General features: G+C 49.0%; 1 protein-coding gene across 1 annotated transcript; it reads left to right on the forward strand.

Annotated features, from left to right (window-relative positions):
* Positions 1–282: 282 nt before the first annotated feature.
* Positions 283–12,593, forward strand: PABPC1L (poly(A) binding protein cytoplasmic 1 like). The gene is made up of 5 exons (XM_053671268.1): positions 283–318; positions 1,312–1,502; positions 5,279–5,417; positions 5,580–5,668; positions 12,170–12,593. Exons 2-5 carry the CDS (start codon positions 1,329–1,331, stop codon positions 12,254–12,256), a joined length of 489 nt encoding a protein of 162 aa, XP_053527243.1. The 5' UTR covers positions 283–318; positions 1,312–1,328; the 3' UTR covers positions 12,257–12,593.
* The last annotated feature ends 93 nt before the right edge of the window (positions 12,594–12,686 follow it).

Consider the following 12,686-nt stretch of genomic DNA (forward strand, 5'->3'; position numbering starts at 1 on the left):
CCAGCTCTACCACTAGGGTGCGAGCTTGAGCAAGAGTTCACACTCCGTACTTCATCTGTGAAATGGGGCTAACTTATTCCCCAGCAGCATGGAAGGAGAGCTGTGTTTATGAAGTATCTCTAGTACATTCGAAGGCCTCGATAAGTGGTAACTTAAGAAAAATAATAGTAACTGTATCGTTCAGGTGGAAGTCTCCAGAAACAACCAAAAGAGGCTTGCCTGGCCAACTCCAAAAGAGAGCGCCCTCAACCGTCTCCTGGGTGGATGGGGAGGCTCCCTGAACTGGGGGTTTGCTGGCGTGGTTCAGCCTGTTTCCCAGTGAGTAAGGGGTGACCGAGCTGGGTTCCAGGGGGACTTCCCCTTTGCTCTGCTTCCCCCACCCACTGCCCTTTCCATCTTCCTCCAAGCCTTGCACCACCTGACCTTTTGGCCAGACTTCCTAGATGGCGAAGCTGAGCTCCATAGAGGAGGGGTTTTGTCCCTGGGTGTTCATTGGCAGGGCTAGATGGAAAAACCAGACTTCTTGAAGTGTGCTCCACTGAGTTCTGCACAGTTCTCTCTGCCTGTGAAAGTGGAGGAATCCTTGAAGGAGAGGACAGCATATTACCTGGGAAGGGGACAGGCTGTCATAGTGGCAGGAGGATAGGCATAGGCTGCTGTTTTCAGATGCCTTGCCATTTGCCAGCCACCTGTTTTGTGCTGGGTGCAAAGGACAAGGCACCTTGCAGACCTCATTTAACTTTCAGCTGCCCAACAGCATGGAGGTAGATGGTATTATCTCCCTTCGTTGAGTTTGAGAGGATGGTTCATATTACCATCATCCCTATTTTACAGGGAGAAACCAGCTGAGAGAGGTGATGTTCTTCTCCCCTGGAACCCTACTACTTGGGATCGAACCTCAACTGCGCTGCTCAGCGCCCCTGAGCTTTAATTTCCTTGGAGTGCACCACCATGTGTCGTAGAGTCCTCCTTTACATCTTTATTTACTGCATGTGCCTTGGCAACCACAGTAGACCTGGCTCTGCCACCGATCTTTCCCCTTTCTGAGCCTCAGTTTTCCCTTCTATAAAGTGGGGGTAGGAATCTGTGCTCACATGGCCACAGTGAGGAGTTTGAACGAGATCCTAAAAAATGGGAGGAATGTCATACCCTTTCATTTTTATCCTTCCTGGGTGTCCAAGCTCTTTCTCCAGTGAGACCCAGAGACTGGCTTTCTTTTTTTCTTTCGGAGGGGGTTCCCAGTTAAGCACCTGAGGACCCAGGGAAAGAAAGTCCCCTTATCTTGCTCCTTTCTCTCCTCCTGTTCAGCAGAGCGGGCACTGGACACAATGAACTTTGAGGTGATCAAAGGCCAGCCCATCCGCATCATGTGGTCCCAGCGAGACCCAGGGCTTCGCAGGTCAGGTGTGGGTAACATCTTCATCAAGAACCTGGAGGAGTCCATTGACAACAAGGCCCTATACGACACCTCCTCCACCTTTGGGAACATCCTCTCTTGCAAGGTGGGTGTGCCTCTTGAGGGGGGATGTCTGCGTCAGGTACCTGTGTGGTAGAGGGGCTCCAATCAGCACCTCCCTTGACAGTATGTGAGGTCTTTTCACTTAAGCACCAGCTTCAGGAAGTCCCTGAATGGTAGGGGCCCTTCCAGTTCCATCTTCATAGGCCTGTCAGAGGCCACCTGTGTTTCGGTCCACTCTGGCTGTGTAACCACCCGAAAGCTAAGTTGCTGTCAACAACCGTTATTTAGCTTATAATTCTGCAGTTGGCGATTTGGGCGGAGTTCGGCTGGGCAGGTCTTTGGCCTTGGCTGAGAGCTCCTTCCTGTGCCCATGGAGAGCGGATTGGCTCTGCTTTGAGGCTGTGGCTGACTGTCGATTGGAGCACCTCAGCTTTCCTCCCTGTGGTCTTTCCTCCCCCAGCAGCCTAGCCCCGGCTGTCCCCACGGCAATGCTGGGGGCTCAGAGGCAGAGTGGAAGCTCACCGGGCCTCTTGAGATCTAAGCTTGGAACTGGCCCACCATCACTTCCGCTGCATTTTATTTGCTGAAGCAAGTCACAACACCAGGCTCAGTTCAGAGCGAGAGGACCGCAGAAACTATAGGACAAAAAGTGTGGTTACAACAAGGCCATTAATGGAGGCCACCATGGCAATCGATGGCCCGGCCTCGTTTTTATGATTTATAAGAGAATGGAAGTTTTATATGAGTAGTGAACCTGTTCTTATTCACCTTTGTGTCCCAGGACCTGGAATAAGATGTGACACATAGTAGATGCTCAATGGGAAATATTTATTCCCATTTCTCCCAATCAGGCAGCTGGGGCTTAGAGGTTAAGAAATGGCTGAAAGCGTTTTTATGGCAACTATTAGCAAGATAAGTATACCATGTGCTTAGCAAGTGCTTGTCCCAAAGCAGGAACCAAGTCAACACGACTGAATCTGAATGGAAAAGCTGGCACTTGAGCTGAAAGTGCAGGAACTCTGTTTGGGACTGGAAAGTGGAGGAGGGTGTGGTGGGCTTGAATTTGGAAGCAAGGCTAGTCCAGGGCCTGCAGTGCCAACCTGATCTAGTTCCGTGGAGGGTAGGAGCTACTGGGGGCGAGGTCCCAAGGGGACACAGTCATAGTTACATTTTAGAAGAAGCATACCAGTGGTCAGCATGGAAGCTGAGCTGGGAGGCAGGGTGGTTGCCTGGGCAGAAAACGCCACTTAGCTGAGCTGGGGCACTGGCTGCAGAGGTGGGTGGAGCCAGGGACACTTGAAATGGGCCTTCGTGGTTTCAGTGCAAGTTCAACCAGAGGGATGGGAACTACGTGACATGAAGACTTGTCCTGGTCGGTCTCAAGCTTTGTCCTTCTAATTTGAGCCAGGAGGCTTGCAAAATGGGGGTAGAACGTTCTCAGGTCTTTTACAAAATTAAAACAGGTTTGTTGTTGAAACAGTACATAAAATGGTAGACTTTAAACAGTGTAGAAAGGAACGAAGTGAAAAGAAGTTCCATCCTTTTCAATCCTAGTTCCCAGAAATAGTCATTGTGAACAGTTTTGTGTGTTTCTGTTTAGAATTTTCCCATGTGTAGACTCCCACTTTATTAACCCAGCAGGGCTTGATTTTTTTCCCCCTGAATGATATACCCTCCAAATCAGTCCGCGTCAGCCACATAACCTACAGGTTCCCTTCAGCCGCACATGTGGTCAGCCAGTATGATATACTGTAACTTAGTTCACCCTCTCCTTGATGGATACTCAGATTAGCTCTAATTTGCTTTTAGGAACAAGGATGTAGGGCCCTGGGCGGCTAGCCCAGTTGGTTAGAGCATCATCCTGATACACCAAGGTTGTGGGTTCGATCTCTGATCAGGGCAAGTAGGAGAAGCAACCAGCAAATGCATGAGTGAATGGAATGACAAATCAATGTTTCTTTCTCTGTGTGCTTCTTTCTTTTCTTCTCGCTCTAAAATAAATGAATAAATACAATTTAAAATATTTTTTAAAAGCAAGAAAAAACAAGGATGCAAGAATAGAGGTTTGAATCTGATCCTCTTGCCCATCACCTTAGCAAGATAATTAAAAGCGTGTCTGTGGTATAAAAGACCTGTGTTCAATTTGAGGACTCTGTTACTCCTTACTGTGTGATCTTAAGCAAGTGGATCAACCTCTCTGAGCTTTCGTTTCCCACGAAAATGGAGCTGTTGTGCACAAAGCAAGCCCTGTGTCATGAGCTGTTACCGTCCTGCTGTTCTTTTCTGCCTGAACCCTCGGTTGGGTGCTCTCCTTGTCCCTTTCCTGTATGGCCCAGGTGATGTGTGATGATCACAGCTTCCAAGGTTTTGGCTTTGTCCATTTCGAGACCTATGAGGCCATGCAGAAGGCCATCAGCAGCATAAATGGGATGCTGCTGAATGACTGTAAAGTGTGAGTGGCGGGCAGGGGGGCGGGCTAAAGCTGGAGGGACGGAATCGTGGCACCACCAGCTGGGGACCCACTGGACCCGCCACCATCTCATGGGCACCAGTCACCGAGCAGCCACCTGTGTTCTTCCTGGCAGTGTGACCTCAGGAGAGTGGCTCAGCCTCGCAGGGCCTCCCTTTCCTCAAAGAAAGGTGGGGCTGCTGATACACTCAGAGGCTTGTTCCGTTCAGTAGGTGAAGAGATGGTCCTGAAGTCCAGCAGGAACAGCTGACGGCCAGATCTTCGGTGGACTCAGCCTTCTCAGCGTGCTTGTGAATGTTTTCCTCAAGCCCTTTTGTGTCATTTCATGGGGGTTTCAGACGGTAGGCATGTGCTTAGCCGGCCTTTGTCACCCATTTCCGTTTGGCATCTTTCCCACTTCACAGATGGGAAAATTGGGATGCCCCTGCTGAAGAGAAGGTGCTCTGGCGGTGCCCCTCCCCCAGCTTTGCTTCAGCCCGTGTGGTGGCTAAGCCCCTGTCCCGTGCTGCGCAGGCTTTGAGCTGGGAGCTGCCGTCAGAGTCTTCTGTCCAGGGTTTCCCCGGGGAGGCTCCGGTCAATGAAACTGAACCACGGCGGGCTTTCCCCAGAAGGACGTTGTCTTTGGCAGCCACAGTCTGTCCAAGGTTACCTGTGCCACTCAGATTTTTCCAGTTTTTAGTGCTAGCTACAATTTGTTTGTGCTACATGTGCTATAGAAACCACGAGATTTTCTTATGCTTTTTTTCTTAATCTATGACACTGCCTTTGTTGTATTGACATGAACTTGGACATTACCATTTTTTAAATTACTGTTGATTTTAAGTGACTCCACTTCCCCCATAGCACCACTGGCGTGAATTGTGTCTCGCTGTCTCACCGCTGATCCCCCAGTGAGCCCAGTACACGGTAAATGAGTGAGCACATCCCTGTGGTGTGAGTTTGATCCCAGTTTTACCGGAATGAACATGGAGGCTCGGAAAGATCCCAGAACTTGCCACAGCTAGGCAACCGCAGAGCGAGAATTCAAATGTGACTTCCAAGTTCATGCTCTTATCTGCTGTGCACTTAGTTGCTTGGGGTATCTGGTAGGAGTTCCGTGGGCAATTGCCACGAGAATTAAGTCTTCTTAACCTTATGCTGGCACATATAATCTTGGCTGCAGAAGGTGGTTGGGCATCGGAAATATTCCATCTAAGAAGTGTTGCCCTGCCCAGTCTTCTGAGGAGGGAATCAGAGGCCTGGTGGCTGGTGGCAATGGACCCCAGTGACCCAGGCTTGCTGGATGGGCTGGGGTTGAGCTGGGGGTGGCTGATGGCTGGCCGTTGGCTACCCTGTCGGTGTGTCCACAGCTTCCTTGGCCACTTCAAGTCCTGACAGGAGCGGGAGGCCAAGCTGGGGGCCCGGCCTCGGAGTTCACCAACACCTACGTGAAGAACCTCCAGGTGGACGTGGACGAGCAGGGCCTGGGGCAGCTCTTCTTCCAGTTTGGTGGGTGTGTTTCCCAAGGGAGTTTGGGGTCACTTTCTGTTCTGCTCCCTGGTCAGACTGGGAGGAGGGACTCTCCTGGGGCTTCCCCAGGACTTGTGGGAGGAAAAGGGGAACACCTCGGACTCCCCAAACTCCCCTTTGAGCCAGATTGGGTCTTCCCAGGGAAGATGCTGAGTGTGAAGGTGATGAGGGATGACAGCGGCCACTCCCCAGACTTTGTCAACTTTGAGAAGCATGAGGAAGCCCAGAAGGTAGGAGCCTGCTTCCCCATGGCCCTGTTTCGTGGAGGAGGTGCTGAGCAGGACTAGGAATAAGGGAGATCAGGAGCAGATCCAGCTGCTTGTGGAAGGAACTGAAGTCCCTCCCCTCTCCCGGCCACTTGAATCAGGGCCCTTCCTGCCTGTGCCAAAGGCAGAAGGCTTAAGCCTCCTTCAGTGGCTTCCAAGGCATGAGGCTGGCTTATTTTCATACATTCTTGCTGGAAGGTGGAAGGGGCCTTCAAGACAGCCACTACCCTCTTCTTGAAATGATGGTGGGACGGAGGCCAGGGAGGGGAAGGGCTATGTTATTTCTTGCTTCCAGGTATTTGCAAATGCTGTTTACTCACATTACTTCCCTTTCCTATTCTTTTTTTAAAAAATGATTTTATTAATTTATTTTTAGGGAGAGAGGAAGGGAGAGAGAAAGGGAGAGAAACATCAATGCATGGTTGCCTCTCGCATGCCCCACACTGGGGAACCTGGCCTGCAACCAAGGCATGTGCCCTGCCTGGGAATCGAACCAGTGACCCTTTCGTTTGCAGTGTGGTGCTCAATCCCCTGAGCCACACCAGCCAGGACCCTTTCCTACTCTTAAAAAAAAAAAAGATTTGTTTATTAATTTTAGTGGTGGGGAGATAGAAACATCAGTTTATTGCTCTACTTATTTATGCATTCATTGTTGCATCTTGTATGTGCCCTGACCAGGCATCAAACCCACAACCTTGGTGCATTAGGACTCTGCTCCAGTCAACTGAGCCACTCGGCCAGGGCATTGCTTTCCCGACTCTTTGGACCAGTGCTTTCCAATAGAACAGTAACACGAGCCACGTGTGCAATTTAAATTTTTCCAATAGATAAAAAAATAAAATAAAAATTTCCAGTAGCCATATGAAAAGGGGTAAAAAAAGAAACTGTGAAGTTCATTTTAATAATACAGTTTATTTGGCATAACATTTAAATTAGATCACTTCAATGAATATTTCATATAAAAATTGAGATTTTTTTTTACATTCCCTTTTATCCTACTTAATTCTTTGAAATCCAGTACCGACAGCACAATTCAGACTACCCATATTTCCAGTGCTCAGTACCCGCAGTGGCTGCCATATTGGACAGCATAGCTTTAGACTGTTTAGCGCCTGCCCTTTGAGTCTCAGCTTATACTTTCCCTCCTTCAGGAGCTGCCTCTTCTGTCTTCCCTGACTTGTGATGCTGTCTGTCTCTCCGTCGTCAGCACAGATTTCCATGTGTAGAACTGCAGGTGGGGCCTAGGGCCCATTTTACTGTTAAGTCTCCAGGATTGTATCTGCCAGGAGAAACCAGACACATCTTTGCTGAACGAATGAACGGCACACGGTCACACAGTAATAATGCCGGAATAACAAATGTTGTGTCTGGCCTCTCACCATAAAGCTCTTTCCGTGTCTGCGGCCCCGGGAAGATCACTGGATGGGGAAGAGCCCAGCTCATGGTGGGTTCTGGCCGGACACCTGGATCCTGGTGCCATCTCGACAGTAGCCCCTTCTCACTGAGCACTGAGATGAGGCCAGGCACTGCGCTAAGGGTCTTACATACAGTTTCATCTCTACCCCCACGAATGTGGGCTCTGTGTTGTTAAGAGGTTCCATGGGTTGGAGCTGGTAAGAGTGATCACTGGGGTTGGAACCAGCTCTTTCCGACTCTGAAGTTTGTTCTTAAGTAAATGGCTCCATTGAAAGATAACTTCTTGTGAGTCCTTGGATGAGTCCTGCCCTCTCGCTAGGTTTTGCTTCCCCAAACTGTAAAATGATTAGAAGGAGTAGATGGAAGAAGCTGCAGGGGTCCATTAACTCCAAGCTCTTAAAGAGACTTTGGTAATGGCCTTTAAGACTGGTGTAGAACTGGCAGTTCATGGGTCCACAATGCATATTTACATATATTTGCATATATTTGTATATTTAGGTGGAAAAGCAAAAGTCATCATTACCTGAAAGTATTTAGTAATGAACCGACTACTTAAAAAGTCAGTTCCTGCCCTGGCTGGTGTGGCTCAGTAGATTGAGTGCCAGCCTGTGAACCGAAAGGTCATGGGTTTGATTCCCAGTCAGGGTACATGCCTGGGTTGGCAGCTGAGTCCCCATTTGAGGGTGAACAAGAGGCAACTACTCGATGTTTCTCTCCTTCTCTTTCTCCCTCCCTTCTCTTCTCTGAAAATAAGTAGATACAATTAAAGAAAAAAAGTCAGTTCGCTTCACCGTTTCTCTTTGCTAACACTGTTATCTGCTCCTGACCATTAAGTCAGGCACACGGGGCTGTGCCTTTCGCTGGTGTGGGGGGATAAGTAAGTCAAATCCAGTTTTGTGTAAGTGGGTAGCAGAGAGAAATTGCACATCTCACCAGAGATGTAGGATTTCATGCAAAGTCACAGACAAGTTAGGGTCTGGCAGGCTCAGGCCAGTTAACTGGAGAAAAGAAAAATCTAACAAGCATGAAGACACACACACGTTTCTGAAACTAAAGTCCTCGTAATTAGCAAAAGGATTCTTTGCGCCATGAAATCCATCATGAAGGAAAGGCTGTTGATTATGCTGTCGTGACATTTTGAAAGAATTATTCGGGCTATTTTGTTAAAGAAAAATCAGTGGGTAGTCAGAAACTAATGGTCAAATACAGGAAGCTTTGCAAATGTCAATTTCCCTTTTTACAATACAGTCAAAAGCAAGTTTTTTTTAAAAAAAAAACGATTGACTGTTCTACTCAGTAGCTCTGTGACCTTGAGCAGACCTTCTGAGCTCTATCTTCCAGATGAGGGAGCTGGGCTCGCTGGTTAGTTCTCAACTCTGACTTCTCACTAAAATCCCCTAGGGAGCGCTTAAGTACAGACACCTGAGTCAGAAATTGAATGTAGATCTCTGAGGGTAAGGACTATGTATTTTATTTTTAAAAGCTCCCCAGATGATTTTAAGATGGCCCCGTGTTCCTTCATTTCATACTTAAGCACCTGCTGTTTTACCAGGCCCTGTGGAAAGCATACAGAATCAAGTCCTTGTCCTTGAGTAGCGTATAGTGTAGTGGGGAAGTCAGAGGCATCACCAACTGAAATCTGTTATAAGGCAAGTATTGGAGGCAGAGCTACGGTAGGTAGCTCAGTGGAACAGGAAGGAGGGCTTCCTGTAAGAAGTGGTGGTGGCAGCAGGATTTGACGTGGCCGTGAGGAGGTAGGGAGCTGCAGATGGGAATGAGGAGCTTTCCAGTGAGATCCGTGTGGATAATGGGCTGGGGCCCGCACTTGTATAGCGATGGCTGTGTTCTCGGGAAGCGATGTAGAAGTTCTTTTGCCTGTTAAATGTCCTTTATGGATCCCAGTATATGGGAAAGAGGTTCTAACAGTTTTTGAGTTAAGGAGCTTTTAAAAAAACAAAACCGTGACAGAAAGCTGTGGGGCATGTAAATTAAGCAACAGGAAATTTGATTTCACACCAGAAGAAGTCATGGGCCCTCTTCTCCAGCAAGTGCACATGTGGTGTAGCATTGTGGTTGAAAGCTGGGCCGTTAAAGTGAATCAGAACTAGGTCTAAATCGCAGTCCTGCCATGAACTAGCTGTAGAACCGCAGGGAAGTGACTGCCTTTTGGACTCTGTTTGCCTGTCTGTAAAATGGGAGCAACATTCTCTGTCTCTAGGGGTTTCCTGAGAGCTTAAGAACCTGCATGCAGAGTGCCTGCCCATGATAAGCAGTGATACCGTGATCTAATTATTTATACACATTGTGTATAATTTCAGGAGATTCACCCACCTCCTTGAGGACTCCTTGAATGAAGGGAATTGTCAAACTCTGGATTTTTAGATTAGAGTTGAGGCACACCTATTTGTTAATTGATTTTATATGTTTATATATTTTTATAGAACTTAATATCATAAAATAGTGATTAGGAAGATTAAATGAGTCAATGTATATAAAGTATTTACATTAAGCATTGCTATTAAGTTCATTAGTAAGCTTTTCATAAGTGTTAGTTGTACTAATTTTCTTCTTCTTATTTTTTTATTATCGGTCCCAGTCCCCCCACCGGGCTCTAATGGATCACATTTAAAAATGATCTCAACTCTATTGCTCATGGTGTGGGTGAGCCAGGCCAGTGTCTTGACCCTAAAAAAGATGAAGAGCCCTAAATAAAATGTGGGTTGGATCCTGGAAGAGAAAAAGAAATACCAGCAGTAAAACGGGTGAAATCCAGAGGAAATGTACAGTTGAGTTAATAGCACTGTGCGCGCACGTTACTGCGGTAGTTTTGACAAATGGACCATATTAACACTGAGAGCTGGGTGGATGGCATCCAGCAACTCTGTGCTCTTTCTGAGAGTTTTCTGCACATCTAAAGTTATTCCAAAATAAAAAGATTATTTTAATGAAAAGTGGAAGCCTTTTCCCCAGACTCCGAAAGACCTGACTCAGGGCCGTGTGGAGGCGATGGGGGTTCATCAGGCTGCGCGTTGGGCTGCAGTCCTGGCTGATTGGTGATCCACTGGCTGGGTGACCCTGGACAGGCCACTCTTTAAAAAACGGTACAAAGAACTTTTATGTCTTTTTTAAAAGATGAAAATATTTTTCATCTATCTATTTATTTTTAGAGAGAGGGAAGGGAGAAAGAGAGGGACAGAAACATCAGTGTGTGGTTGCCTCCTGTGCGCCCTCCACCAGGGACCTGGCCCACAACCCAGGCATGTGCTCTGACTGGGCATTGAACCGGTGACCCTTTGGTTCTCAGGCTGGTGCTCAATCCGCTGAGCCACGCCAGCCAGGGCAGAACTTTTATTTCTAGCAAAAAGAAAATGAACAGATTAAAGCACCAAAAATAGAAATTCAAATTATTTTCTATTACCTACAAATCTAGCTCTTGACTGGCGTCTCCAGGAAAGGTAGCTGTCGGGAGCACCTTTCTTACATTCCTCGTTCCCAGGTGAAGCAGAGGACTGAGAGAGTAGTCTAATAAAACCCAAGAAGTGGTCGGAATGCAGATGGTTTCCATCATGGTGACCTCACCTGAAACAGTTCAGACGGTGGCCCTGGCTGAAGAGCCTGCCCTAGTCGTAGATTTTTAAACCCTACACGACATCTCACTTTGTGAAAGCCCCTCCGTGACAGCGTCCCTTTGCAGCCTGAGAAATCTTTTCAGAAAGAAAATGGAGAGATCAAACCATGTTCTGAAATGCAGCTGTTCCCCCCGACTCCGGGGAGCAGCAGTCTGTGAAACATGAGCAGCTCCCTGGTGGCCAGTGGCCTGGTCTCCGACCTGTCACTCTGGAGCCCCACGTTTCTCCCCTTTGAAGAGGGAGTTTGCAGTAACATGAGGAGTGTATCTGGCATCTGGCATGCGGTGGCCCTCAGTGAATGCGGGGGCGCCAGTACACCCCTGACGGCACATTTCTCCTGGGCCAGCTCCGGGCCAGGCCGGGCCCTAGGAGTCTACCTTCACCTTCCCAGCAGCCCTTGTCCTGCTTTTTAGGTGATGACAGAGGGTAGCCGCAGCAAAGGTTTGGCTTTGTGTGTTTTTCCTCTCCAGAAGAGGCAACAAAGGCCGTGATGGGGATGAACAGGTGCGTCCTTGGCAGCAAGCCGCTGTACGTGGTGCTGGCCCAGCGCAAAGAGGAGCGGGAGGCCGTCTTGACAGACCAGTGCATGCGGCAGCGCCTCTGCACGCGGGCCCTGGCGGCCCCCTTCATGGGCTCCTTCCAGCAGCCCACCAGCTGCCCACCGTGCCCCGGGTGAGGGCCTGCCTGCAACCCCAGGCGGAGTGGGAAGAGAGCTCATGGGCAGACATATGTTCCCAACCTGCCTCTGCCAGAAACAGCAGGTCGTTTTAACTCCATCTCTAACGGGGCTAATAGTGTCGCTGTCAAACAGCGATTCCCAGAAGGCGAGAGGGATTTGTGAATGTTATTCGGAAAAAGATTCTTTGGCCAATTTTAAGTTTGGGAAGTATTACAGTAAAGGAGGCCCAGGTTTCTTCAACACATACGTTGTTCCACTGCCTGTAGACAGTCTGAATTAGCAAAACCAGCAGAGTGGGTCGTAGTCCCCCAGCATAAACAGTCGTCTTTGTGGGGTGCTAACATCGCAGAGGGACGTGGTTTGGGAAAGGAGGTCTTGTGACCTAGAGGAAGTAGAAAGGTGTTAGCCATTAAAGGCTACGAGACTGGGACATTCCGTCTCCTTTCAGCAATTGCCTAAGGGGGCGTAAGTTTCAGTAGGACCTGTCTTCACTTTATCCAAGTTATTGGGTTAGTTGCTCCGATAATAAGGGACAACGGTTGAACCTGAGATCTTACCCTTAAAGGCTGAGGGATAATGGACACCCCGAACTGGGAAGCAGGCCTTCATCCCAGCTTTATGGGTCTTTCCTAACCAGTCCGCAGGGGGCCAGTGGAGTTCCTGCAGAGGTGTCCCCGAGGGGATGCAGTGTCTCACTTCCCCTGCCGCAACCCCCTCACCCTGGGCCATCTTCTCCCACAGCCTCCAGCCCCGGCTGTGTACTGCGGCTCTGGCCCCCGTCCAGCCTGCCCCCAGGTGGATGGCCCAGCCTCCTGGATCCTCCCGTGAGTGACGCCGCCCCTTCCACCCATGAGTGTGGGAGAAACATTGATGTGAGAGAAACATGGATCAGTTGCCTCTCCAATGTGCCCCAGCCAGGGACTGAACCTGCAACCCAGGCATGTGCCCTGACTGGGAATCGAACCTATGACCTTTCATTTTGCAGGACAACACCCAACCAACTGAGCCATGCTGGCCAGGGCCAGATTGGCTCCTCTTTAAAATGGGGATGAGAACAGTTTTCCCGTTTTGTTGTGTGGGTGAATGGGATCACACATGCAGGGACTTAGCGCTGGGTCTGAACTCAGTAGGTTCACAGCGGCAGCTGTGAACAGGGAGAAGACTGAGCCTGTAGGCAAGCACACGTGGCGGGTGTTTGTGCCTCTGTGTGCTGGCCCTGTACTCAGTGCTGGGGATTCTACGTGAATGCTCATCTCTA

The sequence above is a fragment of the Artibeus jamaicensis genome, unplaced genomic scaffold (genome assembly GCF_021234435.1).
Source record: "Artibeus jamaicensis isolate MK-2021 breed Jamaican fruit bat unplaced genomic scaffold, CSHL_Jam_final contig_685, whole genome shotgun sequence".
In the NCBI taxonomy this organism is placed as follows: domain Eukaryota; kingdom Metazoa; phylum Chordata; class Mammalia; order Chiroptera; family Phyllostomidae; genus Artibeus; species Artibeus jamaicensis.

Excerpts from the sequence above, each read along its gene's own strand:
- PABPC1L (XM_053671268.1), top strand. The coding sequence starts at position 1,329 with ATGAACTTTGAGGTGATCAAAGGCCAGCCCATCCGCATCATGTGGTCC. Across the intron at positions 1,503-5,278 it reads GGAACATCCTCTCTTGCAAG|CTTCCTTGGCCACTTCAAGT; the intron begins GTGGGTGTGCCT and ends GTGTGTCCACAG. Across the intron at positions 5,669-12,169 it reads AGCATGAGGAAGCCCAGAAG|CCTCCAGCCCCGGCTGTGTA; the intron begins GTAGGAGCCTGC and ends CTTCTCCCACAG.